Below are 26,180 nucleotides of genomic sequence, written 5' to 3'. Positions count from 1 at the left end.
AACTCTTCTTCTTTTTTTAATAAGAGATGAGGAAATGCATCTTCTTCCTCTCTTGACACCGTTGGGGTCTGTGGGTCAAGAGTACTGCTTATATTTCCAGACACATTGGATGTGTTCACTGGCTTTGCTATAGTTTTCCTTTCTTAGTCTTTGTTACAAAGGATGGCTGTTGGGGAGGGGAGAGAAAGGGTTCGATTTTGAAATAAAAGTGATGTAAAAATAAAGCTAGCAATAAAAATAAGATTTATAAAAACTCACCTCACAGTACCATCGATATACTCCTGACATGCTGTTAAGGAACAAAGGTGCCCCCTATTTTGGGGGGGATCAGGATGCTTCCCCCTCCAGTAGAAGTAGAACCATCTGTTTAATGTTAGGATAATTGTTTTGTTTTTAGAATTTGTATTAAGTGGAGGGGAGGGACAGTAGCTGAGATGGAATGTTCCTGTAAAAGCCAAGAGGCTCCCATCTTTTGAGGTAAAAGGAATGAGGGCACTCTTGCCCCCAGGGAAGGTACCCACTGAACTTGAAGACCTGGTAAGAAAGGCTTGAGGGGTCCCAGAAATCAGGAAGACCTTTTTAAGGTGGGAGAAAGCCCCTCAGTGGGCAACTGAAGACCCTTAAGGAGGCAGGTTGGGGCTCCTTGATTTTGTTTTGTTTTGGATGAAGGGGAACCCTAAGAAGCCAGGAACTTTCTTGTAAAGGGGAACAGCAAGGAAATAGGACAAAGAAGACAATTCTGTGCAACTGGGATTGGATCCTAACTCCCCAGCAATCTTCTAAGCCAGGCCAACAAGGCAGTCCCAGTGTAAAAGACACAACCAAATGCGAAATGAAAACAAACCCCTAGCAATACAGGCACACTTTGATTTAAGTAAATATAATTTGTCCAAGCCCAAGTCTGCAAAACAGATTCGGAAGTGATTGTCTATTGTGTTAAAGCATTCAGTGTGGGATTCCTTTAACTAGCTCTCTCTTCCCCTTCTTTCAGATCAGATTCACTTTATTTCTTTCAATCCTACGCTTCTTGGGGGGCCACCCTGGATCCCTAGTCCTTAGCTCAGTGCCTGGCATGTAGTAAATGCATAATAAATGCCTTTTCATTTATGACCTCCTGCTCTCACTACATGACCTCTTTCTTCTCCAGTCTTTCATGCCTTTAAAATCAGATTAACTTTACAAAAAATGAGTTTATACAGTTTTTTTAGACCTCTGTTACTCTGAGGGAGGCATCTCCAGTAAGCAAGCCTGTGCCTCCTTCCTTTTGTTTTGTTTTGTTTTGTTTTAAACTCCTGCATCGTGTCTTAGAATCTATCAGTTCAAGTGGTAAAGGCTAGGCAATGGGGGTTAAGTGACTTGCCCAGGGTCACACAGCTGGGACATGTCTGAGGCCAGATTTGATCTGTACCTCTGTCCTAAGAAGTCCCCCCACCAGACACTATCCTTTTGGGTCCTGAGCTGCTTTGGATGCCCCCACTGCATCCTTTTCTCTTGGTTCTGTTTTTCCATAGGTGGCTGGCGGTTCGATTGGAACTGGTTGGGAACCTGGTGGTATTCTTTTCTGCCTTGCTGATAGTCATTTACAGAGACAACCTGAAAGGAGACATGGTGGGCTTGGTGCTTTCCAATGCTCTCAATGTGAGTCCAAAAGTTCTGTGCCAAAATCCAGACACTCATTTAAGAGTCACTCATTGCTTTGCCCTTAAAGGTATTTCAAGTTCCAGTTCCCAGTTTGGTAACTCAATGCAGAGAGCTAGAGGCAGATCTAGATAACAGCACCATATATACTCTGTTCTCTCTCTCTCCTGAATTATCCAGAATCCCTGGTCTACGGTCCATATCCTGGTTGCTATCACATTCTTCCTGGACAGTGGCTAGAGGGATAGGAGCCTGGAAGGCTTGAGTTTGAACCCTGATGCTTCCAATCTATGCTACCTTAACTGCTCTCAGCCTTAGTTTTCTCATCTATAAATTGGGGATAGTAAGAACCCCTACCTCCCAATGTTGTGAGAATCAAACAAGATAACATGTAAAGCGCTTTGTAAACTTTATAGTGCTATGTATGTGCTAGTTATTATTATTATTATTAATCAACCAACTAAATAATCAATAGACCTGTTCCATGCTATTCTATCCTATCCTAGTCTATCCTAGTCCTATGATTCCTTTCCTGAATATTATCTATACACTTCTCATAGACCATGATATCTCCATTTTCCAAATTCCTTCAGCCCTTGCAATAACATTTCTTGGTCCTTGCTTTTGATATGTATGGGTCTTTTCTCTCCTTGAAAGGAGGAACTGTTTCATCTATGTATAATTGTGTATCACTTTTATCTCCTCCATTACAGTACTTAGCACAAAGCTAGGCACAGAAAACAACAAATAAAAGCTTGTTGATAGTACAATGGAGCAAGTTTCTGGGCAGCAGCCATCTCATTATTTTCTGGTCTTGATGCAGATCACACAAACTCTGAACTGGTTGGTGAGGATGACTTCTGAACTGGAGACCAACATTGTGTCTGTTGAGCGCATAAATGAGTACATCAAAGTAAAAAATGAGGTGAGAAGAAAAGAAAGGAGATATAAATGGTTTGGGCTTATGTGGACTTTGTCCGTTTAGATTTTGGCATTTCTCTTCCCTTTAAATCTCCCTTCCTTCTCTTTTTTTTGTTCCTTCTTCCTTCTTCATCTCTCTTCTCTGATAGTACTCTGGTCCCTTGCCTGCTATGTCAACAGGTCAAAATCTTTGAATGTGAGGGTTATTAATTAAAACAATAGTGGGGACAACAATAAAAAAAGAAGCCGAATGCTAGAGAATGAATCTGCTCAACCCTAACTTCCCTCCCTTCTTCGTACAAGTTGGGGACCATGGAGATGGGGCATAGCATACATTGTTAGAATCAGTTAATGGATTGGCTAGTTTTGCTGATCTGCCTCCCCTCCCTTCCTTTTTTCTCCTTGTTAGAAGAGTTGACTCCCCCGGGTGGTGAATGGCATTACGTTAGATTTTTAGACTTAAGAGTTAAAAAGAAGTCATTTTAAAAAGTGAGAAAACCATGGAGGAAGTGAGGAGGGCCATTTCCCTGTGGTGATTCTAGTCCCCTGACCCCAAAATGTCATCTTCTAAGTTCAATTCAGGGGAGACATAAAATAAAGGATTTTGTGTTATAAAAGAATTTAGGGATCATTTCTGACTTAGAGATGAGGAAACTGAAACCCAGAAATAATGATCCCAAGAGTCACTCAGGTATAGCACCTGGCAAAGCTGGTATTGGAATCTGAGCCCTCCCATCCAAGATCTTTCCATTCATCATGCTCCTCCTTTGAGAAGAGGAGGTATTCTCCCCCTGTCCTTTAGGAGGTGGGAGATGGGAGCTTATAGGTGTGGAATGTTACATATATTGTCAGCATCAGGTGGGGTACGGATGAGTTGTGTTGACTTATTTTTCTCTTCCCTTTTAAACCTTTATCACAAAGGATGGTTCACTGGAAAGGGGAAGAGGGAAAGGAGAGGGATATTTTAAGAAGTAAAGATGATATAAAAAATAAAAGATATCAATTTTAAGAAAGCATTTTTTTAAAGAGTTGGTGCTGAGGTCTCTATCTCTGGCTACTTGCACAGGCCCCCTGGTTATTGGAGAAGAGGCCTCCAGATAACTGGCCCAGCAAAGGAGAGATCCGGTTCACTGATTACAAAGTACGCTATCGCCCTGAGCTGGACCTGATATTGCATGGGATTACCTGTAACATTGAGGGTACTGAGAAGGTAAGTGCGGCAGGAGCTGAGGAGGAGGCTATCTAGAAAAAAGATCAGTTTGTCAGTAACCAGAAACCAAGGCATGGTGAGACTTCTGGAAACCTCTGGAAAACTGCTGCACTTCCTGTTCGAATGGAGACTGGGAAGATGCTCTGATAGCCAGACTGTAGAACATTCACAGATGATGGATTGTAAAAAGATGGAAGCATTTTAATGCTTATTTTTACTGCCTCTCTGAGCTCTTCTCATTATTTCTTGATTTGTTCTCCTACTTCCTCTGTGATTAAAAATTCTAAGAGGTGGCCTTCTAATTCTGGGCATTAAAATTAATTTATTACTAGACAGGTCAATATCAATTAATTTGGTCAACAATTCTCTCAGTAATCATAGACATTTCATTCAGTCATAAGTTACAAAATATCATTTTGGAAGCTCATTATTGAGCCTTCTCCTAGGCAGTCTAAGAAATCAAATTGATAGACCCCTCTTGAGAGGTGGACTAATATTTTCAGACCCTCCCTGATCCCTCATGATGTTGGGGAAAGTCACCTGCCCAATTACAGGTTCCCAATAGCCTTGGCAATCTAGATGGAGAAATTAGGTTGGGCCTGGCCAAGGTTGACTTTCATCTATTCAACTCAATGGCCAAAATGCCTTTAGACATACTTGGTCAAAATGGCAGGTTGGGGTTTATATTCTCAATCTTAAATCATCTCAATTTTATTTATTTTTATTTTTTATTATTATTTTAAATTTGGAAATTTTTATTTAATTAATTTAGAATATTTTCCATGATTACATAATTCATGTTCTTGCCCTCTCCTCCTCACAACCCCCTCCCATAACCAACATGCAATTCCACTTGGTTTTACATGTGTCATTGATCAAGACCTATTTCCATATTATTGATATTTGCACTAGAGTGATTGTTTAGAGTCTACATCCCCAATCATATCCCCATCAATCTATGTGATCTAGCACTTGTTTTTCTTCTGCATTTCTACTCTCACAGTTCTTTCTCTGGATGTGGAGAGCATCTTTCTCATAAATCCCTCAGAATTGTCCTGGATCATTGTATTGCTGCTAGTGGAGAAGTTCATTACATTCGATTGTGCCACAGTGTATCCGTCTTTGTGTATAAATTTCTCCTGGTTCTGCTCCTTTCACTCTGCATCAATTCCTGGAGGTCATTCCAGTTCCCATGGAATTCCTCCAGTTCATTATTCCTTTGAGCACAATAGTATTCCATCACCAACATATACCACAATTTGTTCAGCCATTCCCCAATTGAAGGGCATCCCCTCATTTTCCAATTTTTTGCTACCACAAAGAGCGCAGCTATGAATATTCTTGTACAGGTCTTTTTCCTTATTATCTCTTTGGGGTACAAACCCAGCAGTGCTATGGCTGGATCAAGGGGCAGACAGTCTTTTATCGCCCTTTGGGCATAGTTTCAAATTCCCATTCAGAATGGTTGGATCAATTCACAACTCCACCAGCAATGAATTAGTGTCCCTACTTTGCCATATGCCCTCTTTTTTTTTGCTGTCATGTTAGCCAATCTGCTAGGTGTGAGGTGATACCTCAGAGTTGTTTTGATTTGCATTTCTCTGATTATGAGAGATGTAGAGCACTTTTTCATGTGCTTATTAATAGTTTTGATTTCTTTGGCTGAGAACTGCCTGTTCATGTCCCTTGCCCATTTATCAATTGGGGAATGGCTTAAATCATCCCAATTTTAGCAGCTGCTCTGGGGCAGGCTGTGTTATGGCAATCTCTGGATTGTCAGGACAAAGGAAGGAGGAAAAAAGGCTTGAACAATAGAATGTTTTAGAGCCCTATTAGAAATCAAATAATAGAGCATGATTTAAAAATAAAATGATACAGCATTAGGAATTAATCCTGTTCCCTACTCTTGCATCCTCTCTTCTTGGTTCATGACGCTTTGGAGAGAAAGTCATGAGGAGGAGAGTACTGGGAGCAATAACTAGCATGGGGCTGTTGGAACTTTGTTTCAGGGTTACTAACATTTAGAGAATGCTGACAGTCCCCAACCGAGCAGCTGGGTGATGATGCAGTGGATAAAGTGCTGAGCTGGAGTCAGGGAGACTCATCTTCCTGAGTTCAAAACCAGTCCCAGACACCTACTAGCTGTGGGACCCTAGGCAAATCTCTTAACCCTGCTTGCCTCAGTTTCCTCCTCTGTAAAATGAGCTGGAGAAGGAAATGGCAAACCCATTCATTATCTTGGCCAAGGGTCATGAAGAGTTAGACATGACTGAACACCCACAAGATAGCCCCTTCCTGGGGGTGATTCCTTACTACCCACCCTGCTGCTGCCCTTCTTCTCTGCTGGTGCTATTGTTCCCCTGACTAGACCTGCCCCTTTTCTGAAGTGTGCTTCTCCTAAGTGGCTACATTTCTAGCAGGGTAGAACTTTTGAGGTATCCCAAGTCATGCTGCCCTCCCCACTGCCCCCCAGCTGGGCATCTCACTCTTATCCCTACCTGCTGTCCCAGATTAAAATTTTTCTCTGGGAACAGCACCATCAGTGGGGTCTTGAAGATAGTTTTAAGAAGACAATCATTTAGATCAAGAAGTAAGGAGGTGGGGTCCTCTATCCTATGGAGAGAAAAGAACAGTCTAACTTTTGTGGCTTCTCTGAGGGCAGATTGAATAGAGCGTGGCTTCGTCATGGTCAAAGGAAGGTACAAAGGTGGGCTAGGAACTGCTTCTTCCATGACAGCATGGAGGCCATAGGTGAATGAATTTCCTCTTAAGGGCAAGAAATGTTAATGAACTCAAAAAATACTCTCTTACAGATTGGCGTGGTGGGCAGGACAGGGGCTGGGAAATCATCTCTTACCAACTGCCTCTTCAGAATCTTAGAAGCTGCAGAAGGTCAGATTACAATTGATGGACTAGACATTGCCTCCATTGGGCTCCACGATCTCCGAAACAAACTGACAATCATCCCTCAGGTGAGTTTTGGAAGCTTTCCTCCCATAAATTAGGACTCTTGTTAAATCCTCGTTTCTTGGCTTCATCCCTAATGCAGATGAAGGAACACTATCTTTTTTTTTTTTTTAATCCATACCTTCTGTCTTGGAATCAATACTAAGTACTGGTTCCAAGGCAGAAAAATAGTAAGGGTTAGGCAATGGGGGTTAAGTGACTTGTTCAGGGTCACACAGCTAGGAAGTATCTGAGGCCAGATTTGAACCTAGGTCCTCCCATCTCTAGGTCTGGTTCTCTATCCACTGAGCCACCCAGCTGCCCTGACATTATCTTTAATGGAGATGATCTGACCATTTTCCTCCAATCTTCCAGGTACTCATCCCAGGCACAGGTTGTTAGTAAAAGATGCAGCCCTGTCCTTGGGCAGGACAAGCAGTCCCCCTGAGCTTCTGAGTTATATGCTTGAAACTCTTGTTCTTTGTGTGGTGGAGAATCTGGAAAGCTTGGCTGTTATAAGCAGTTCTCAGCTTCCTAAGCCAATAGACAAATCCCAATTGTGTGGCTGGTTCAACATATACTCCTGGAGGGCAGAGACTGATTTTTTTTTTTGCTTTGTTATGTTTGCTTTTCTTTGTGCCTTTAGTGCTTAGCGCACTTAAATACTTGTTGACTGACTGACTGTCTAGGAGCAAACAAATGGAACAATATACCAGGAATTTTTCTTCTTGCAACAGTTGTATTCAAGTATCCGAGACAACAACAAAAAAATACATTGCTGGAGCTTTGAATGAAGTTGGCAGGCTCTCCTGGGGTGGGGTGGGGGGCAGATGGGTGGTGGGTAGTAAGTTAATTAATTCCTTCCTTCAACAAATATTCACTGAGCATCTCTTATGTTTGAGGGATTGCACTGATATTTTCCCATTTACATTTTCATCTTTTCTCTTTAAAAATCCCTTCTCTTCTGAGATCCCCTTGCAGGGATTTCACACAACTGAGATCCTGTAGGTACATGAAAATGGAAGGGGAGGAAATGATGTCCTTTCCCCAGTCCTTTCAATGTCAAAATCATGGAAGCTCAGAATTAGAAGGGACCCTAAAGACCATTTAGTCCATCTACAAATCCCCAATACGTCTTCAATGAGCATTTTTTTGCTTCTGCTTGAAGATGTCCAGTGAAGGAGAATTCAATCCCCTTTGAAGCAGTCTATCTCATTTTGGGGATAGCTCTGGTTGTTGGGAAGTTTTTCTTGTTGCTCAGTCATTCATTCATGTCTGACTCTTTATGACCCCATTCTTTTCCTGGTAAGGATAATGGAGAAATTTGCCATTTCCTTCCCCAGTTGGATTTGAACTCAGCTCTTCTCGATTCTAGGGCTAGTGCCCTGTCCACTTAACTGCCTCCTTGTGAAATTTTCCTATAAGTGTAATAGATAGAGATTTATAAATATCTTTGAAATCTGCCATTACAGCTTTTTCTCAGGGCTCCTAGTTCTGCTCATGGGGGCCAAGCAGAACAAACTCATCTAATCCTTCTTTTACAGGACAGAGAAAATCCTTGAACAGCCATCCTGTCCCCCTCCCTGAGTTTTGACCCCTCTGGGCTGACCATGTCCAGTTTCACAAGACAATCCTGGCTTGGCAGGTCCTCTAGGAAGTCTTCTTCTGAATATACTCTATCTTATCTATGTCCTTCCTAACTACAAAATAGTTTCCGGAAAGTAATACGGCACTTCTCTAGATCCTAAGTTTACCTTAATGAACTCTAAAGCAACCAACTTTTTTGGATACCTCATAATATTGACTCATATTGAATTTTCAGTCATCCACTAAACCATCATCTCACCTATCTTGTACTCCTCCAAGTGATATTCTGAATCCAAGTGTAGACCTTTACATTTATCTTCATTAAACTTCATCTTCTTCATTCCAGCCAATAATTCCAGATTGTTGGTTCTGTCATTCCGTGCTTCAGGCATCCCCCTCAGCTTTGTGCCATTTAGATATTTTATAAACATACTCTCTGCGTCTTCATCCAAGTCAGTGATAGAATTATTGAACAGTAGAGGTCCAAGGACAGATGCTTGGGGCATTCCATTGGAGACCTTCTACAAATTCGACATTAATCTACTCCTTGGATTCTATCATTCAAAAGGCTCTGAATCCACTTATCTGTACTTTAGCTATCTTAATCTCTCCAGCTTGTCTTCAGGGCCAAGCGTGAGGATGTTCACTGCCCTCTTCACTGCCCAACTGGGCAGTCAACTATCATCACTCCAGCCAGCAGTAGCTTGAGTTCGCTGTAATACTCTGAGGGCTGGCCTCGTTCTGACTGATGGTTCAGCTCAACAACTGGAAGAGAGTCATGAACGTTGGGGGACCTTGTCAGAGATTTCTTCTCCCCATCCCTAATTCATCACTAGAAAGAGGGGCCAGGCAGCAGCTGAATATGCGAAGTGTGGGTTGATAACTCTAGAAATACCAGATGATATGAACCCGTTCATCCTTTACTTAAGATTTCCCTTTAAGTAAAGATGGCAAGAACCTTCCAGTGAGGTCCCGGATGTCCCCAATAGAGCAATGGCCACAAATGCCTCAATTTGAGGGCTGACATAAATATTCCAGAGAAGGAGTTCTGAACCTGGAATCCACAGGCCCCCCGAGGGTCTGAGAATAGATTTCAGAGGATACACAAACTTGGATGAGAAAAAAAATTTTTTTCACTAACATCTAACTGAAATTTAGCACTCCTTCAAAATTATTAAAAAAACTCTTCTGGGAAGGAGTCCAGACAACCAAAGGGATCCAGGACACACACCCAAAGTTGAGAATTACTAAGCTAAAGAAATAAGTGAAACATTTTTACATAGGAAGAAGAAAAGATAAACTGAGTTCCATGTCAGCAGCTAGTATACCTCCAAGGAGTTGTCAGCCCTGGTGATTCTTGCCATAGGCATGCTGTTGGAAGATTCTTAAAAAAAAAAAAATCAGATTAATTTTGGAGAAATTCCGGGGAAATCACTGTCTGCCTCTTCTCCTTCCTGGAAGTATTTTGAATATGCCTCAGTAGTCTACAGCTATGGTTCTCAACAATTTTTGTTCCTCAAATGTTTTTCAATAAGAAAAAAACATTGTGAGCCTCTGGGGTAATTTAATATGCCATTCATATTTTTCTGCAGTTATTTATACCCATATACATACAAATACACACGAACCTGAGCTTAATCCTATATGTGTGTACACATACATATGCATATAGACATATGTAGACATTGCATTATGCATGTATGTGTGTATACATAGAAATTTTTCCTTCCTCTCCCTCCTTCCTTCTTTCCTTCCTTTGTTTCTTTCTCCCCCTTCCTTCTCTCCTTCCCTTTCTTCCTTCCTTTGTTCCTTCATTCCTTTGTTTGTTTGTTCCTTGGTTTCTTCCTTCCTTTCTTCCTATCTCCCTCCCCCCTCCTTCCCTTCCTTCCTTCCTTCCTTTGTTCCTTCATTCCTTTGTTTGTTCCTTGGTTCCTTCCTTCCTTTCTCCTTCCCTTCCTTCCTTCCTTTGTTCCTTCATTCCTTTGTTTGTTCCTTGGTTCCTTCCTTCCTTTCTTCCTTTCTCCCTCCCCCCTCCTTCCCTTCCTTCTTTCCTTTGTTCCTTCATTCCTTTGTTTGTTTGTTCCTTGGTTCCTTCCTTCCTTTCTTTCTTCCTTTCTCTCTCCCCCCTCCTTCCCTTCCTTCCTTTCTCCCACCTTTCCTTCCTTCCTTCCTTCCTATTTAGTTTACTTTCTCTTTGTCAAGAGGTAGGTAGCATTCTTTATCATTGGTTCTCTGGAATCATGACTGGTCATTGTGTTGTTCAGAACTCTTAGGTCCTGCAAAGTTGCTTGTTCTTACAGTGTGGTTGTTATATTGTTCTCTTGGTTCTGCTCACTTCTTTGCATCAGTTTCTGTAAGTTTTCCCAAGTTTATGTGAAACTGTCCATTACACCATTTTAAAGGCACAACAGCATTCCATTATATCCACATAACAAAATCTGTTCTGCCTTTCCCCAATTGATGGCTACTCCATTCGTTTTCAGTTCCTTGCTACCACAAGAAGAGTTATTATCAATATTTTCGTACGTGGGAATCCTTTCCCTCTTTCCTCCATCTCTTTGGGGTACAGGCCTAGTAACATTGCCAGGCAAAAGAAGATGCAGGCTAGTAACTTTTAGGGCTTCTCCAGAGGGCTTTTCAGGATGGCTGGACCAATTTCACAGCTCTACCGAAGGTGTGTTCACGTGCCTGTTTTCCTATTGTTCTGCTAACATTTTTCATTTTTCCTCTTTAAAAAACAAAACAAAACGCTTTGGCAGTCTGAGGGACTTGAGGCAGAAACCCAGGATTTCTTTCATTTTCATTCTCCTAATCATTAGAGATTTGGAGCATTTAAAAAATATGATTGTTTGTATTTCTTTCCTTGAGAACTGCCTTTTCCTGTCCTTCCAGAGTTTTGCCATTTGGGGAAAGGCCCTTATTCTTTGATTTTTAATCAGTTCCTTATTTCTTTTGGAATGCAAAGAGCTTAGCAAATCATTAATAGTTTACCCCGCTCATGCTTTGTATTTTGATTGAGGGTAGCTAAAAAAAGAAAAAAAGCAGAGCTGTTATTTAGCAAATCACCACTAGGTGGTAGCAATGCAACACGTTAATACCGTCCTTATTTAGACTTGGGCTCCTCTGGGGCTTTTGCAAAAGATTTCGCAATCTTTCTTAGCAATTCGTGGCCTCCGTGTACCCTTCCTTCTCTGTGACCCAGCCTAGGACTGTTTTCCTGACTAGTTAAAGAGGCATTTCCTGATCAGCGAACCACGTCAGTTTATAATTGGAGGGACTCTGGGGGTTAGCTAGTCCAGACTTTCTCAAGCTTACTGGTCTCAGGACCCCTTAACGCCAAACACTACTGAAGCCTCCAAAGAGCTTTAGACTGCGTGGTTATAGCCATCAATATCTATCAGATTCAAAATTAAAAGCGACAAAAGTGTAAATACGATTTGTTCATTAAACACCATTTATTGTTAATCTCAAAGGAATGTAATATAAATTAAAAGAACTCAATTGAATAGAATTCAATATCTTAAAATTCTATCACGCAATAGAATTATTATAAATATAATTATATTCTGAATAATGTAATATAGATCTATTATGAAATGTAACATTATGAATGCTATAATTCTATTATAAAATAGTTCTATGTAATATAATTCTATTGCTATTATATAATACTTTGTGGAAAATAATGTTTTCCACTTTAGTGATGGTGGCATTGTTTTACACATTCATACAAATCTAATTCTAGGATAGGAGTGGCATTGCTTGACAGATATTTGCAAATATCTTTTTAACATCTGTCTTCCTAGAGGACTAAACATTTGATCTGTTGTATGACGTTTTTTTACTTGGAAGTATCTGAAGAAAAATTGGCTTCAGATATGGAACTGGAAAGGGATCTGGATTCCAAAAGGCTTGGGATTTTTGTGAAGAGTACTGAGGCTTGGGGGGGGATTCCTGGGATCTGCAGACCACACTTGGAGAATTGCTGATTTGCTGTAACTCCATACCTAGACGGTGAACCCTGTATGGGTCCAATCCTGAGGCAGAATTCTAACTCAAGGCTCCCTGACTCTAAGTCCGATACTCTACCATCGGGCATCATGTCTCCACCAAGTCTGTCTTCTCCAGACCAAATATCCCAACCACCAGCCAATCAAACAAGAAATACGCATTTATTAAGCATCTGCTATGTGTTAGGCTTTGAAGATAAAAGATAAAACAGAAAGTTTTTGCTGTCAAGGAGTTTATGTTGTATCAGGGAAGACAAAAGATGCATAAAACATATATAAAAAGGAATTCAAAATAATTTTCTTGGAGGGGGAGGAGGTGCTGGCAACTGGGACATCAGGACAGACTTCTTGTAGAAGATGTCACTTGAGCAGAGTTTTATAGGAAAGGAGGAATCCTAAAAGGCGGAGGTGAGGTGGGAAGAACATTCTAGGATCACCTGGGAGATAATCAGGAGTGTGTAAGAGAGAGAGAGAGAGAGAGAGAGAGAGAGAGAGAGAGAGAGAAACAGAGACAGAGACAGAGACAGAGAGACAGAGACAGAAACAAAGAGAGAGACAGAGAAAGAGACAGATAGAGAGACAGAGAGAGAAAAAGAGACAGACAGACAGACAGACAGACAAAGGGCCAGAATGTAAGGGGTAAAATTAAAAGGGTTGGACTAAATTTATAAGAGTGTGGTTGCCAGGAATTATTACTCAATTCCAAATGAATTTTTATGGTAATTTGTTTACAAAAGGGGAAAGAGTGAAAGTAAGGAAATGAGGAAGAGTAGATATTTTCTTTGGCCTGGTCTGACCCAGGCAAGGCTTCAGAGGCCCCAGCAAAGGGGGCCCAGAGGTAAATTAAACAAGGATTTTAGCCATAAGGCCTCTTCCAAGATGAGGGGCCTCTCCAGAAGCTAGTACCTCTAGAACAAGCCAGGGAAAGGAGTCAGCCTTTTTCACTCACCCATGTGGTAGTTCTAATAGGATATAGAAAAAGCAGCCTGCTCTCCTTCAGCATCAAGTTGAAGGTGCAAAACCCCATCACAGGAAGTTCTTGCCACTTTTAAAGACCTTTTCTTTTATCACTTCCTGTGCCTTCCTTCCTCTTTTATGTGGACTAATTATAGCTATAGTTTTGCTTAGAATTGCCCAGAGGGTAGTTAGTGAGTTCTGATTCATCACCCACTTTCACACACGTGGGTCACAGACCTCCGCCACTTAAGGATAAATGGGGTGTATATGCTTTTGGTGATTGAATCTAAAAATGGGCAGAGGGGAGTTAATTCCATCTTCACAAGAGAGACACAGAGACAGACAGAGACAAGAGACAGAGAGAGAAGGAGGGAGAGATGGAAAGAGAGAGGAGGGGAGAGAAAGTGTGAGAGGCAGAGAGAGAGAGAACAGAGATAGACAGACCGAGAGATAATAGTGACAGATAGATTTGGGAGTCCTCAGTATAGAGATGGTAATTAAAGTTATGGGAGTTGATGAGTTCATCAGGTAAAAGAGGATAGAGATAGAAGAGGAACTGGGCAAGAGACACTGCTAGTGAGGGATTATGGTAGACCAACAAAGGAGACTGAGAAGGAGCAGGCTGACAGGTAAGAGGAGAACCATGAATCCAGTATTGCAGAAACCCAAAGAGGATCTGGTGGAAAGGGTGGTGGAGAAGGCTGGATTTAGCACACACACTCACGGATCACTTTGGAGAGATGGAGTTGGAAGCCAGAAGGCCAGGGCTTGGGATGTTGGTAAGAGGACAGAAAGTGGAGCCTGGCCTCAGACATTATTAGCTAGGTGACCCTGGGCAAGTCACGAAACTTCCGTCAATTTCCTCATCTGTAAAATGGGGATAATAACATCAATCTTCTAGAGTTTTTGTGAGGGTCAAATAAGAGAATATTTGTTTAAAACACTTGGTACAGTGTCTGACACATAGTTGGTGTTTAATAAATACATATTCCTCTCCTTTTCCCTAGTTTCCATCATTTGCCTCTAAATAAACTTTGCTCTGAATGCTGCTAATCCTCCATGATATCTTTTGGCCAACAAATTGGTGCTCACCCTGAAAGATTATGTTTGTCAAGGCTAAGCCCCACAGTCAAAACAAACGGGAAAAAAAAACTAAAAAGAAAAAGAAAGTTTTAACTGTCTATACCTCAGCTTTCAAAACAAAACAGAATTTTTTTTTCCTAAGAGGCCACCAGACTTATTGTTTTTGTACTGGTGCCACTGAGCAACTGGACCCACGTGGTTCCCCACCTCTCTAAAGTGTCCTCAGAGATTTCTAAAAATCACCCTCCCTGGGCTGGGGGTGTGAGAGGGGGTCCCTGTCCTGCCATCTCTCTTCACATCTCTCTTCTTGCCCCTTGGTTTATGCAGGATCCCATCCTGTTCACTGGCACTCTGAGGATGAATTTGGATCCTTTCAACAAATACTCCGATGAAGAGGTCTGGATGGCGCTGGAATTGGCTCACCTGAAGCCCTACGTGGCTGGCCTGCCACAGGGTCTGTCCTATGAAGTGAGCGAGGCTGGTGACAACTTTAGGTAAGTCCCCAAACACAGACCAGCTTCCTCTTAAGGCAACTGTTCGATCCAAGGATGGAAGCAACATTTTTCCTCTTCGCTGTGCTTCCTGTGAGCCTGATGGGCACGAACTGTCATGGTAACGCATCGATAAAGTAGGCTAAAGTCATCGGCTCGAGGACCGTCCTAGACGAGCTCGGTGGAGAGGAAAGGAAGCCGAGCTTGAAGTCAGCATCTCAGACCCTTAATTTACTCATCTTTAAAATGAAGACTTTCCCTAGATGACTCATGTGGTCCTGTCTAGCTCTAACCGTCTGAGAAAAGCTGATTTTGCTCAGGTCTTTTTTTTTTAATCATCATTTATGGAAAGAACATGATGCTACAGAGGACTGTAGAGAACTAGTCCTGGCTGTATTCTAACCAGACTGATACCTCTGAACAGCCCTTATATGTGCTTTCAGTTTCCACATTTATTAAGGCAGCTGGATGGCGCAGGGGATAGATCATTGGACTAGGAGTCAGGGAAACTCAAGTTCAAATCTTGCCCCAGACTCGTACTAAGCTGGGTTTAGTTTTCTCATCTGTAAAAAAGAAATAATACCAACCCTTAGCTCACAGGGCTGTTGTGAGGATTGAGTGAGATAATATATCTAGAGTGCCATGTGGTAGTTATTGTTATCACTCTGTTGTGGAGAATAATAGAAAAGACACGGATGGCCATAGAAATGGCAGCATTAACAACAACTATTTCCAGTGTTGTTTCTGTAGGGCTTTGGGCAGGAATTAGAACAGTGGTATAGTTTAGATTGAAATAGGTCAGAACAATAAACTCTAGGTGACTACCTTTTTTTTTTTTAATTGCACTGTTTTGTTGTCAAATATCATTCCCCTAAGTGTCTGGGGCTCAGAAATCATTTTGTCATGTTGAGATTTTTTTTTTTTAGATGGTATTTCAGGTTATAAAGAAACAAGAGATAGGGGCAGTTAGATGGCTCAGTGGATTGAGAGCCAGGCCTAGAGATGGAAGATCCTGGATTCAAATTTAGCCCTAGACATTTCTTAAGCTGTGTGACTCTGGACAAGTCACTTAATCCTCAATTGTCTAGCCCTTATTGCTCTTCTGCCTTGGAATAGTTACTTAGTATTAATTCCAAGATGGAAGGTAAGAGTTTTAAAAAGAGAGATGTTAAAAAAAAAAAAAGGTCCTTCTGTTCCTGCATGCTTATTGCAGGACTGAAAATGACTAAGCATGCAGGAAGAGAAGGACCTTTTTTTTTTTTAATTCTTGTGTCTCCCTCAGTTTATCCCTAGAAAGTATCTGAGTTCTCTGGGACTTCTGGATTCAAATGATCAGTGAACAGGGTAGATATCTGAGATCCATTTCTGCCATCACATTGTCCGCTCAGTGGTAGGAGAGCAGAATTTCACTCATTTGCCCTTGATTCTGGCAGGATCCCTCGGTGGGGCCATAGGATGCCGTGATTGAGGTTGGTGTAGTTTTAGATGGGGCCAGCCTAAGTGAGGAGGAGGAGGAGGAGAAAGAGGAGAAGGAGCATTGCTCCACAATGGCTTGCACCCTTCTCTCAGCAGCTGTCACTTTCCATGGGTCACCTGGTGGGAAGTCACCCCAGAAGGCCCTGGAATGTTTTCCTCAAGACCAAAGACAAAATGGCAGCCAGGAAGGTAGACTTGTTGACATTTCAGCTGCCTGGTTCAAATTGCAACTCTTGATGTTTCTTTGTATCAGCAGTGTTTCGTTCCTCCTTACCTTTTTTTTTGTAATAATTTAAAAAATATTTTTAAATAGTTTTTATTTATTATTATTTTTAAAAAAAATAACACTGAGCCTGATTCTTCCAAGCACATGTATAAAAGAATTACAGGGAGGGGGTAAGTCTGCCAAAGATCATTTCCAATGTGGTATATTCAAGTGTCCTTCCTACCCCAGAGACAGAGAAAATGCCCTCAAAATCCTTAGGCTTGGCCTCAAACACTGGAGAAAAGTCTGCTCTTGTCTGGCATCATCTTTATACCTTCAGAGATGAGGGCAGCTTTGTTTTCCCACACCCGGTTGCCTTTTAAACAGATACGTGCTTCATGATTTGGAGTCATTCTCTTCCCGGAGGATTCTGTTTTCTTGCAGCCCCGCGTTCTCCTAAGACATCTGATTTTCCTTCACGTTCCTCGGGCTCTCCCCATGGGAATCTAGGCTTGGCTTCCCACTGGAGGGGGGGCTGCGGGGATTTAGATGACTTTGGTGACCCCCTCCTTCCCCTTGCCCACCCTCAGACTTTGACCTGACCGAGGAGAATCAGGCTTCAGAACAAGGTTTTTGATACACATTGCCACGTCCCAGCCTCTCTGCCTGCCCCGCTGGGGAATTATCTGTCCACTACTTTTCTCAGGAAGGGTAAATGGAAGGGTCTTTTCTAGATGACGCTAACGTTTCTAGAGCTCTTTAAGGAAGGATGATTAGAGGTTGCCGGGTGTGTCAAAATGCCCAGTTTGGACGCTGCCCAGTTTGTGAATCCGGGCAAGTCACAGAAGGGATCTGAAGGGGAATGATCAGAGCAGCAGCCTTGCAGGGTTGTGGGGATGGTGAGGTAAAAGAGCTCTTTGGAGTATGAGTAAGAATGAGCGATGGTCGTCCCCATGGAGGAGGCAGCCATGGCTGGAGTTTCAGTGCCTCACCCTTACTCTGCTCACGAGAGACAGGACTGGGACCCAGTTCAGCCAGTCCTGGTTTTTAACCACATTCCCTGTCTTGGTCAACCTTTCCATCGAGGCAGTCCGGGAGCAGTAGAGCTCCCTTGGGCGGACGGCTGAAGTCTCTGGCTGTGGGATGGCATCGTGCCAACCCCGGGGCCCGGAGCTCTCTCTGCAGCACGTCAGGACCGACTGTCGAGGATCAGAGATGGCCAATTTCTCCCTGTGGAGTCCTGTGGCCTCTTTCCCTAATTCAGGAGGGTTTTAATTTCGTTTTTCAATTTAAACCCAAAGATCAACTTCATAGCTACTTCATGGGTCCTTTGAGGCTTGGGTTCTGTCTCCCTGTCTTTGCAGACAGTTCAGAGAATCTTGTTCTGGCTTTGGTAGGAATTCAAGCGATCCCATTATTCTTGTGCTTCCTAAGGGCCATTATCCAAATTCACACTTGCTTCCAGTGGGCTGGAACCAGGGACCCCATTTTACAGGATGATCATTCTGAACACTGTGAAGGCGGATCCGTGTGGTCGAGTCTCGGCACGAGTTAGAACCTAGCTGGGACTTGGGGTCTGTCCATTTGGGAGTGTGGGTTGGGCCAAGAAGGCTGGGCTCCCCCAAGCATCCCCGGCCTGAGGGTTCGCTCGGTTTCTTTTCCCGGTGACAGCATAGGGCAGAGACAGCTTCTGTGCCTGGCTCGTGCTCTGCTTCAGAAATCCAAGATTCTCATCATGGACGAGGCCACCGCCGCTGTGGATCTGGAAACAGACCACCTCATTCAGGTTACCATCCGCAAGGAGTTCTCTGACTGCACGGTCATCACCATTGCCCATCGCCTCCACACAATCATGGACAGTGACAGGCGAGTTCTGGTGCTAGACAGAGAGGAGATGGGGCAATGGGTTTAGGAGGGAACCGGAACTAGAGGGGCGCCCGTTAGAAAAGTACAAAGATGGACACCAGCGATCCCTTAGCGGTCGCAAATGGGAGAAGCCATCACCCTAAGGACACTGCTAGGACGGAACCATCTAGAAATGGGGGGGGAGGGGGGAGGGTGGTTCTGAGAAGACGGGTTCATCATCCTGGGTGGGAGGGATGGTGATGTTTTTAGAGACTTTAAGAATCCAAGTTTTCTTTTCTCATCCCTGAGATCCAACCCTTCCTTTCGGTCTTGATTACAGGGTTATGGTATTGGATAGAGGGAAGATCATAGAGTTCGACAGCCCTGAAAAACTCCTCCAGAGGACTGGTCCCTTTTACTTCATGGCCAAGGATGCTGGCATTGAAAGTTTGAACACAGCGCTTTAGCCTCATGCCAGCGGCACAAAGCTTGTACAAGGGACGCTGGCATCTAAGCTGGACCATCTGGATCTTCGCCGAGTCTGTCTGTGGGCCATCCCAGGGGCTGAAGCAGTGGAACACACCTATTTGGCCTCTGGTGTTGGTTTTAAGACCACCTTAGAACTTCTAGAACATACTGAAGGGATCAGAAGTGAAGGATGATGGAAACCTTTGGCGATACCTGCTGTAGGAGGACGCTGAGTAATACCTCAAGGACAATGTTTGTTTCTTTTTGGACCATGGTGCCTGGCAAGCTGTGGGTGCCTCTTGATTTGTGGAGGTGTCGGCCTCCGTGTTTTTACAAATGTTAACAATGTTGAGAACCCACTTTCTGCCTATTAGTGCAGGAGCCTCCTCTGTCCTGATTTAGTGCTTTTAAAAACGGCAAATGACTTCACACGGAGGGGTGAGGAGGGGGAAAATTTGGAACTCCAAATTTTTTTTTAAATGTTAAAGAATTTTACACGTAATTGGGAAATATTTAATGAAATAAAAACATATTTTTTAAAAAAGGCAGATGATCCTACCTCCCTATGTCCAGGTTTGGGGCAAGTTCAAGAGCCAAGACCAAGAAGAAGGGAAAAACGGGTGCCCAGTCTGGTGAATTGGTGCATCAACCGTGCCCATCGCAAAGCTGCGGAAGCTTCAGCCATCAGGGACACGTCTTGGGTCTCTGTCCCCAGCCCTGTGGGCAGCCCCAGCAGGATGTGACGCTGTGCTCCTGCGTAGGCTGCCCGATCCCCAGCAAGGGGGGGAGGAAGCAAAGCCGGGAGGCGCACACAGATCGGCCACCCTCACCCCACTTTGGATGTCGGGATGCCGCTGGGTAAAGCCCTAACTCTTGGGGCAGCTGGTGAACACAGTGCAGAGAATACCAGGCCTAGAAATGGAAGACCCTGGGCAGGTCACTTGGTCCTGATGGCCTGGCCCTTGTCGCTCTTGTTAAGAGCTGCTGCTAGGACAGAAAGTAAGGGCTAAAAGCAAAGCGCGACCAGTCAGATATCGCCCCTGAAGGCACTGCCGTGGCCTCTGGGCTTCCTAAGAGCGAGGATGAGAGCCTGCTGACTGGCGCGGTGGGATTTGGGGGCATAAGATGTTGAGGCGATTCTACTTCAAGCCCCTCTTCTTACTCTTGCTCAAAACTCCCTCCTTCCTGCACACCCCCCACCCCCAGGGGTCCCGAGCTGACGAACCTGAGCGAGGCCTCTGTTCCTAAGGGAGGGGAGGGCAGAGGCTCTTCGAAGGTAGACAGCGTGTCTGGGGAGTGATCCCTTTCTAGCTGAAGCCGGGGCTCAGGTAGAGTTCATTTTTCAGATGAGGACACCGAGGAGGCCCCGCAGGAGTTAGGGGCTTGGCTGAGGTCACAAACAGGAAGTGGAAGGGCTCGACCTCAAGCCCAGCCAGCCCTCCCCTCGACCCTGTCGTGCCGCCTCCAGAGAGCCACCCTTCCTGCACAGACTCCCTCTTGTTTAACCACCTTCTTCAACCCCTACAAGCAGCTCTCAAATCTTGTAGCATTTTATTTCCTCGAAAGAACGCTTGTATGTCTTTGGACTAACCCATAGCTCAGTTTCCGCTGCAATGAATCTGAGTTCTGACCCGCTCTTTCTGGGATGTGATCTCGTGTTCTGTTAAGCTTGATAAGCCACGGGATCCTAGAGAAAGCACCCTTTATTCAAAAAGCTGCTCTTTCTATGGCCTCTACTGGTAAAATAGCTGAAGACCAAAAACATATTGAATAAAACATAAACTATGCCAAGGGCCATTTGCTTAAAAAAATTTATTTATGAAAAGAACTAGTTCAGTATTCACAACTCTAAAATGACTCCCAGTCCAAGAGCGAAGAGAGAACCTCTCTTCCTTCTCCTCGGAGTAAGCGCAGCAGATGTCTCCCAGTGTGGGAGGGAAAGAGCATCTTGTTTTCTTCCTAATGTATTCAAGGAGAGTTCCATTTTGAGGAGCAGAGAGGCCGCTCTTTTGATACCCAACTATGAGTGGTTCCAGGACGGGAAAGCCCTTAATCATGACGTGGGGGCGGGAAGTTACTGACACGAGTCCAGGTTGGGGAGCCTGTTCTGAGGTGAGCAGAGAGTGGGTGGAAATCCTAGTCTAACAAGATAAAGAGGCCACCTTTCAGGCATCCAGGGATAGACGGAGAAGAGAGGACTCACCGGACTAAGGAAAGCCAAGTATCCCTGGAAATCCCAAACGCTCTTTATGGAATGGCGGCAACCCCTGCCCTACCGAGTCAGGCTGTGGAGCCATTCGAGGGAGGACATTTCACCGGGCTGGAGGGGAACTCTGAGGGGAGGAAGAGCCTTCGACACAGGACAAAGCATTCACTGAGGCGAAGGGCAGGTAGGAAATGAAAGAAATGCTCCTCGCACCTCAGAAGGAGGAAAGAAAATGAGAGGAGAGCAGTGTTAGTACTGAGGGGCCTTACAATCATGAGGTCTGTTAGGTCCATCGAAGTCAGTGCTGCCTGTAAAACCCACCCGAAGCCGTCCGAAATGGGTCGCTTGATCCAAGTCAGCACCTCCTCACGGGATCCTGAGGCTGTGGACAACGCAGCGATGGCACAGCACATTGGGCAGTCGCCTCTCATCAGGCAGCGAAGGCACTCACTGGAGGCACGTGCAGGAGCACCGGCGTTCTGAGAGCAAATCTTCTTCCCCCGTGTGGATCTCCGCCCTTGTCTTTCCCCTTGTTGATGCCTGAACCACCTCCACATCCCAGGGCCCATTTTTAAGTTCTACTATGTCTAGGGAGCAGCAGCATTCGTAATTCCCCGCAGACCTCTCGCCCTCTGCCATGGCATGGTTAAACGGCGCAGACAACCTTTTGTCTCAGAGACTGGTGGCTTAGACCCTTTTTTCTCTTCCCTTTCTCCGGTGGGCTCCCAGAACGCCTGCTGACAGCTAGAAAGCACCAGGACTGACTAGGAAGCAGCGCCGACTCAGGTGTACTCCGTTTTTCGGATGTAATTGGATGGAACGTAGCCTTTCTTGCCATTCAGTTCAGCCAGCCACCACTCCTCGTTTCCCGTGACATCTTTGAACTCAAGGATCCTCAGTCTCTGATTGGCTGACACACTCAATTCATTTGGGCTCCGGGCCTTGAAAGTGTAGACAGCAAAATAAACCTGTGTGAGATAAGAGAGTGATTTAGCAAATGGAGAACTTCATCCTTCAGGGACCTAACCTCACGGCCTTCAAGCTCGAAGCAGTACAACCAAAGCAGTTAGTGGTGGCCCAGAGCTTCGACCCAAGGCTCCCAATTGTCGCTCTTGAAGGGCCAATCGCAGGGGCAGCTCCGTGACCAGGTTTTCCCTTTAGGCCCTCCTATGCCCACCCCAAGGGAAAAAGGAGCCCTTCTCCACAGCCTGTCCTACCTCTCCCTAAACGGGAGGCCCTTCAGGAATAGTCACCTGGCTGCCCGCGGCCTCGAGGCTTTCCTGGTCTTCACTCTGCTCTTCCACGGGGGGCACCCCCCTCGAGCATCCCTTTAGGAGGTCTCCCCCTTGCCGAGGCTGCCCATGGCGTCGGGGCATTCCTTGGCTCACTGTTTCAGGGTGAACGGAGTGTCGGGAAGCCCTCACAGCAGGCGTCTGTTGGTCGGAATCTCTGGGAAAGTCCACCAGGTCCACAGCGTTCCACGACCTGGTCCGGGAAGGAGAGTCTTTGTCTCGCCGACACCTGGAAGGACTTTCCTCGGGAACGACCGCGTTCGAGGAAGCAGAGACGCTCTCTTGGCCAGACTCCTGCCACAGGGAGGGGTTCTGAGCGAGCTTCTGGCCTGGCCCCGAGGGCAGGTCTGTCGCTACATGATGGGGGTTTACGGATGAGGCGTTGCTGCTATTCTGTCTGGGGAATTTGGGGGAAGAACTGCTGGGCTCCGATTCAGTGGAGGAATGGCTGCCGACAGAAGCGTCCGAGTGGCTCCGGCGCGGGTTGTAGGGCTTCAGGAAGGAGCTATACACAAAGCCTTTGGTGACTAGAGCAAACAAGGACAGAGGATTAGCAGTCTTCAAGGCAGAAAAGCAGCCCCAAAATCAACAGAGGAAAAGAGTTGCTAATACCATCCCCAAAGCCCCAACTTTCTAGAGATGAGAAGAAAAAGGTCTTTCAATCTCCAACGCAGGATCCAAAGGAATGTTAGGGCTCCTCGCAATCAAGGGAGCATGAAACGGTGGGCCCAGTACTGCCCTCGGGAGTCGGGGAGCTGGCTTCAAGCTGACAGCGGATTCAAACTAGTGCCGCCCACGTGACCAATGGCAAGTGGCCCAAAGCCTCCAAGTCTCAGTTTCCTCATAGGAGGGATGGGGATCATTGGTGGTCCACCTGTAGTCCCTGCTTTGCAGGATTATTGTTTTGTTCCAGTGAAATAATACACGTGTATCCTTTTCTGTAAAGTGATCTGTAAACTTCTAAAGCAGTAATGGCTACATTCACATGTGCTTTACAAACATCACTTCATTCCCTCCTCACCATAATCCTAGGAAGCTGGAGCGGCTATCATCTCCATTTTATAGACGAGCAGAGGCTGGGCCTGGAGCCCAACACGACTTTGCTCCCAGCTCAGCCCGCTTCCTGCCAGCATGGGCTGCTGTTCAAAGGGCTTGCATGATGCCCACAAAGAGCCAAGCTAGGCAGGAGGCGGGATTTCGCTGGAGGGCCCTCTGGAGTCCGCCCCGCCCGCCCCAGCCTGGCCCCCCTCACCGCCGTTGTCGATGAGCCAGCGGTTGGGGCTGCCCATGGGGTCCTTCTTCTTGATCACGCCCACCACGTCTCCCTCGAGCAGGGACACGTCCAGGTCCTGGGCAGCGTTGAAGTTGCGCTCCGCCTGGTAGAGCTTCTCCGGGGGGTACCTCGCCAGGAGGGCGGCGCGGAGTTCATCCGACTGCAGCAGGTAGCTCGGCTGAAAGGCAACAGCACGGTTCAGGCGCTTTATCTCGCGGCCGGCTCAGAGGCGACGGGCAAAAATCGCTCACTGGAAACAGACTATGTGGGTAGAGCACGGGGCCTGGAGTCCGGAGGACCCGGGGTCAGATCCGGCCTCAGGCCCCTTCGGGCTAACGTGACCCTGAGGAAGTCACCTCAATTGTTTGCCCCGGTCTCTTCAGACGTCAAATGAAGCTACGAATAGCCGCTACCTCCCAGGGGTGTTTGAGGATCAAACCAACTAATCATTATACAGTGCCTGGGACATAGGAAGCGCTGCGGAAATATTGGCTAGTAGTATTAGTGACTACTGGGTCTCATTACAGGGGATCGGCCCAGTTCCTTTATTTAATGGTTTGCTATCTGACGGAGTTAAGAAAACTTAACCTTATTTTATCTTTATTTCTATCGTTTTGTGGAAGAAAAAAGTAGGTGCCTGAAGCAGGTAAGTAAATTGGGGAATGAGAATATTCTTGTGCTATAAGAAACCAAATAGGAAGAATTCAGAAGAAAAATGGGTGAACGGTTGAATGAAATGAGTTGAATCAGGAAAATATACACAATGTCCAGTTATATAAATAAAATGAGTCAAACAAAGCCAAATACTATGTCCCTGCAATGACCGTTCTGGGGACACACCTCTCTTCCCTCCTTCTATGGAGAAGTGGGGGGTGATGGGGAGACTATGAACCTCTGCGGTTACAAACAATCTCCACATGAGTTGGTTTGCCTTACTTGTTTTTATTATGTGAGGAGGAAAAGTTCATTAGTTTGTGTAGAGATCAGGTTGATATAAAAACAAAAAGCATTAACAAAGAGTTAATTTTTAAAAAATCAAAGTGGGAAAAGTTGGAATTTTTTTAAAGATACCTCTTTTATCATACAATAAAGAATGACCCGATAGACTGTGATTTTAATAAGGGATCCCTTCTGATTATCAGGATTAGATCCACAGTAAGCTTTTCAGGGAAATGAATGGGGGGAAAAAGAAATGGCGTGAAAACGCACTCACTAATCCAGGTATCCCTGAGAGAACTGAGACTGAGATTTAAGCTCCTATCACTTTGGGAGGAGAGCTTCTGGCTTGGGCACACAAACTGGATGCACAGAGGCAGTCTTGGACTCACCAGACCCTGAAGAGGCTTCCGGGAAGACTGGCGTTCCGTAGTTTTTCTCTCAAAGGGCCTCTTCGTGGCTGGGAGAGACTCTGGGAAGAAGGTGAAAACCTGGAGCTGCTGAAGGACTCGGCTGTGCTCCTCATGGAAGATGGCAATAAGGTTTCCCTCTCTGTCAGCGACTTTAAGCAGCTAGAGCCCCCACGGAGGAGAGCCACAATGAGGCAAGAAAAGAATCCGAGATCAGAGCTGCGGGAAGGCATGATTCCAGCACAATCAATCTGCAAATGAAGGCTCCGCTCCAGGCCCCTCCACCCGAGTCTGAGTATCAGCCAGGACGGGAGGATTTTCATGTCAGCCTCGGAGGGCGCGGGGCGGCGGGCTGCACGTATCTCAAAGGGGGCGGGAGGGAGATCAGAGGGCTTGTTTGCTAACAGGCGGGCGTTTCAGGGGGATCTACTTTGTCTCAATAGAAGAGATACCATGCCAGGGACTGAGGGGTCCAGTAACGGTGTGCTGCTGGCTGACCACTGTTGGGAAAATTGGCTGAAGGAAGGGCGAACTAGATGAGCGCAGACGGCTCAGTTCTGATGGAATGAGGAAGGCTCACAACCATAACAAGATAAAGAATGCAAAGCATAGCAAGCCGGGCTCAGATCTACTTGCTGGGATTGACACGGCTCACCAGCTCACGCTCTTCCCTCCCCACCCTCAAGGCAACCAGGCACTCACTGCGAGGAGCGGCTGCAACTCCTTGAGGGCCCGCTGCACAAAATCGCAGTGTGCCTCCGCGTAGCCGTGGATGCAGTTGGAGAAGAGGCCTTGCGCGTAATGTCTGAACTTGGGGAGTTCGTCCAGCAACTGGGCATTCAGGGCCTCGTAGTTGTTCCGGGCAGACTGCAGCTCTTCCAGAGTTTTTTTGTCCTTCAGTTTCTCGGCCCGCTCTGTGCAATTGTAGAAGTCCAATAACTTATCGAAGCGCTTCTGGACCAGCTTGTGGGGTCCCGTGAACATGCTCAGAAGCTGGTTCAGGGGGGAGATGACGAGCCGCTCAGTCCTCTCTTTCTGTGGGGAAGAGGAAGGGATGTTGCTGGGGCGAATGACTTGCTCTGCGAGCCCTGACACTCAGCCTCACTTTGTCACAAGCTGTACCGTTCGCCCACTTTTGGTTTTTGTTCACATGCTGTGATATAGATACCTGTAAGGATTCATGGCAGAATGACGCTCATCCATGGCACACCACGATGAACTGAGAG

The 26,180-nt window shown here is 45.4% G+C and overlaps 2 protein-coding genes across 6 annotated transcripts in view; one reads left to right on the top strand and one right to left on the bottom strand.

Moving 5' to 3' along the window:
• ABCC2 (ATP binding cassette subfamily C member 2) overlaps nucleotides 1-19,385 on the top strand; it is a 75,749-nt gene extending 56,364 nt beyond the window's left edge. Inside the window, exons 26-32 of the mRNA XM_001372953.4 lie at nucleotides 1,512-1,638; nucleotides 2,462-2,563; nucleotides 3,626-3,769; nucleotides 6,583-6,741; nucleotides 14,680-14,846; nucleotides 18,196-18,390; nucleotides 18,710-19,385. Of these exons, the coding sequence (XP_001372990.1) occupies nucleotides 1,512-1,638; nucleotides 2,462-2,563; nucleotides 3,626-3,769; nucleotides 6,583-6,741; nucleotides 14,680-14,846; nucleotides 18,196-18,390; nucleotides 18,710-18,836 (1,021 nt within the window). The 3' untranslated portion in view covers nucleotides 18,837-19,385. The remainder of the gene's footprint in view (nucleotides 1-1,511; nucleotides 1,639-2,461; nucleotides 2,564-3,625; nucleotides 3,770-6,582; nucleotides 6,742-14,679; nucleotides 14,847-18,195; nucleotides 18,391-18,709) is intronic.
• A 1,245-nt stretch (nucleotides 19,386-20,630) lies between these two features.
• Nucleotides 20,631-26,180, bottom strand: part of DNMBP (dynamin binding protein) — a 129,624-nt gene continuing 124,074 nt past the window's right edge. For all 5 annotated transcript variants that reach the window (XM_007478645.3, XM_001366214.4, XM_056801020.1 and 2 more), the window contains 5 exons: nucleotides 25,657-25,989; nucleotides 24,937-25,116; nucleotides 23,588-23,786; nucleotides 22,297-22,862; nucleotides 20,631-22,011 (listed from right to left, as the gene is read on the bottom strand). In XM_007478645.3, coding sequence (XP_007478707.1) covers nucleotides 21,826-22,011; nucleotides 22,297-22,862; nucleotides 23,588-23,786; nucleotides 24,937-25,116; nucleotides 25,657-25,989 — 1,464 coding nt within the window. In that variant the 3' untranslated portion in view covers nucleotides 20,631-21,825. The remainder of the gene's footprint in view (nucleotides 22,012-22,296; nucleotides 22,863-23,587; nucleotides 23,787-24,936; nucleotides 25,117-25,656; nucleotides 25,990-26,180) is intronic.

Source organism: Monodelphis domestica, chromosome 1 (genome assembly GCF_027887165.1).
Source record: "Monodelphis domestica isolate mMonDom1 chromosome 1, mMonDom1.pri, whole genome shotgun sequence".
Lineage (NCBI taxonomy): Eukaryota > Metazoa > Chordata > Mammalia > Didelphimorphia > Didelphidae > Monodelphis > Monodelphis domestica.
This window is presented reverse-complemented; position numbering and strand designations above follow the sequence as displayed.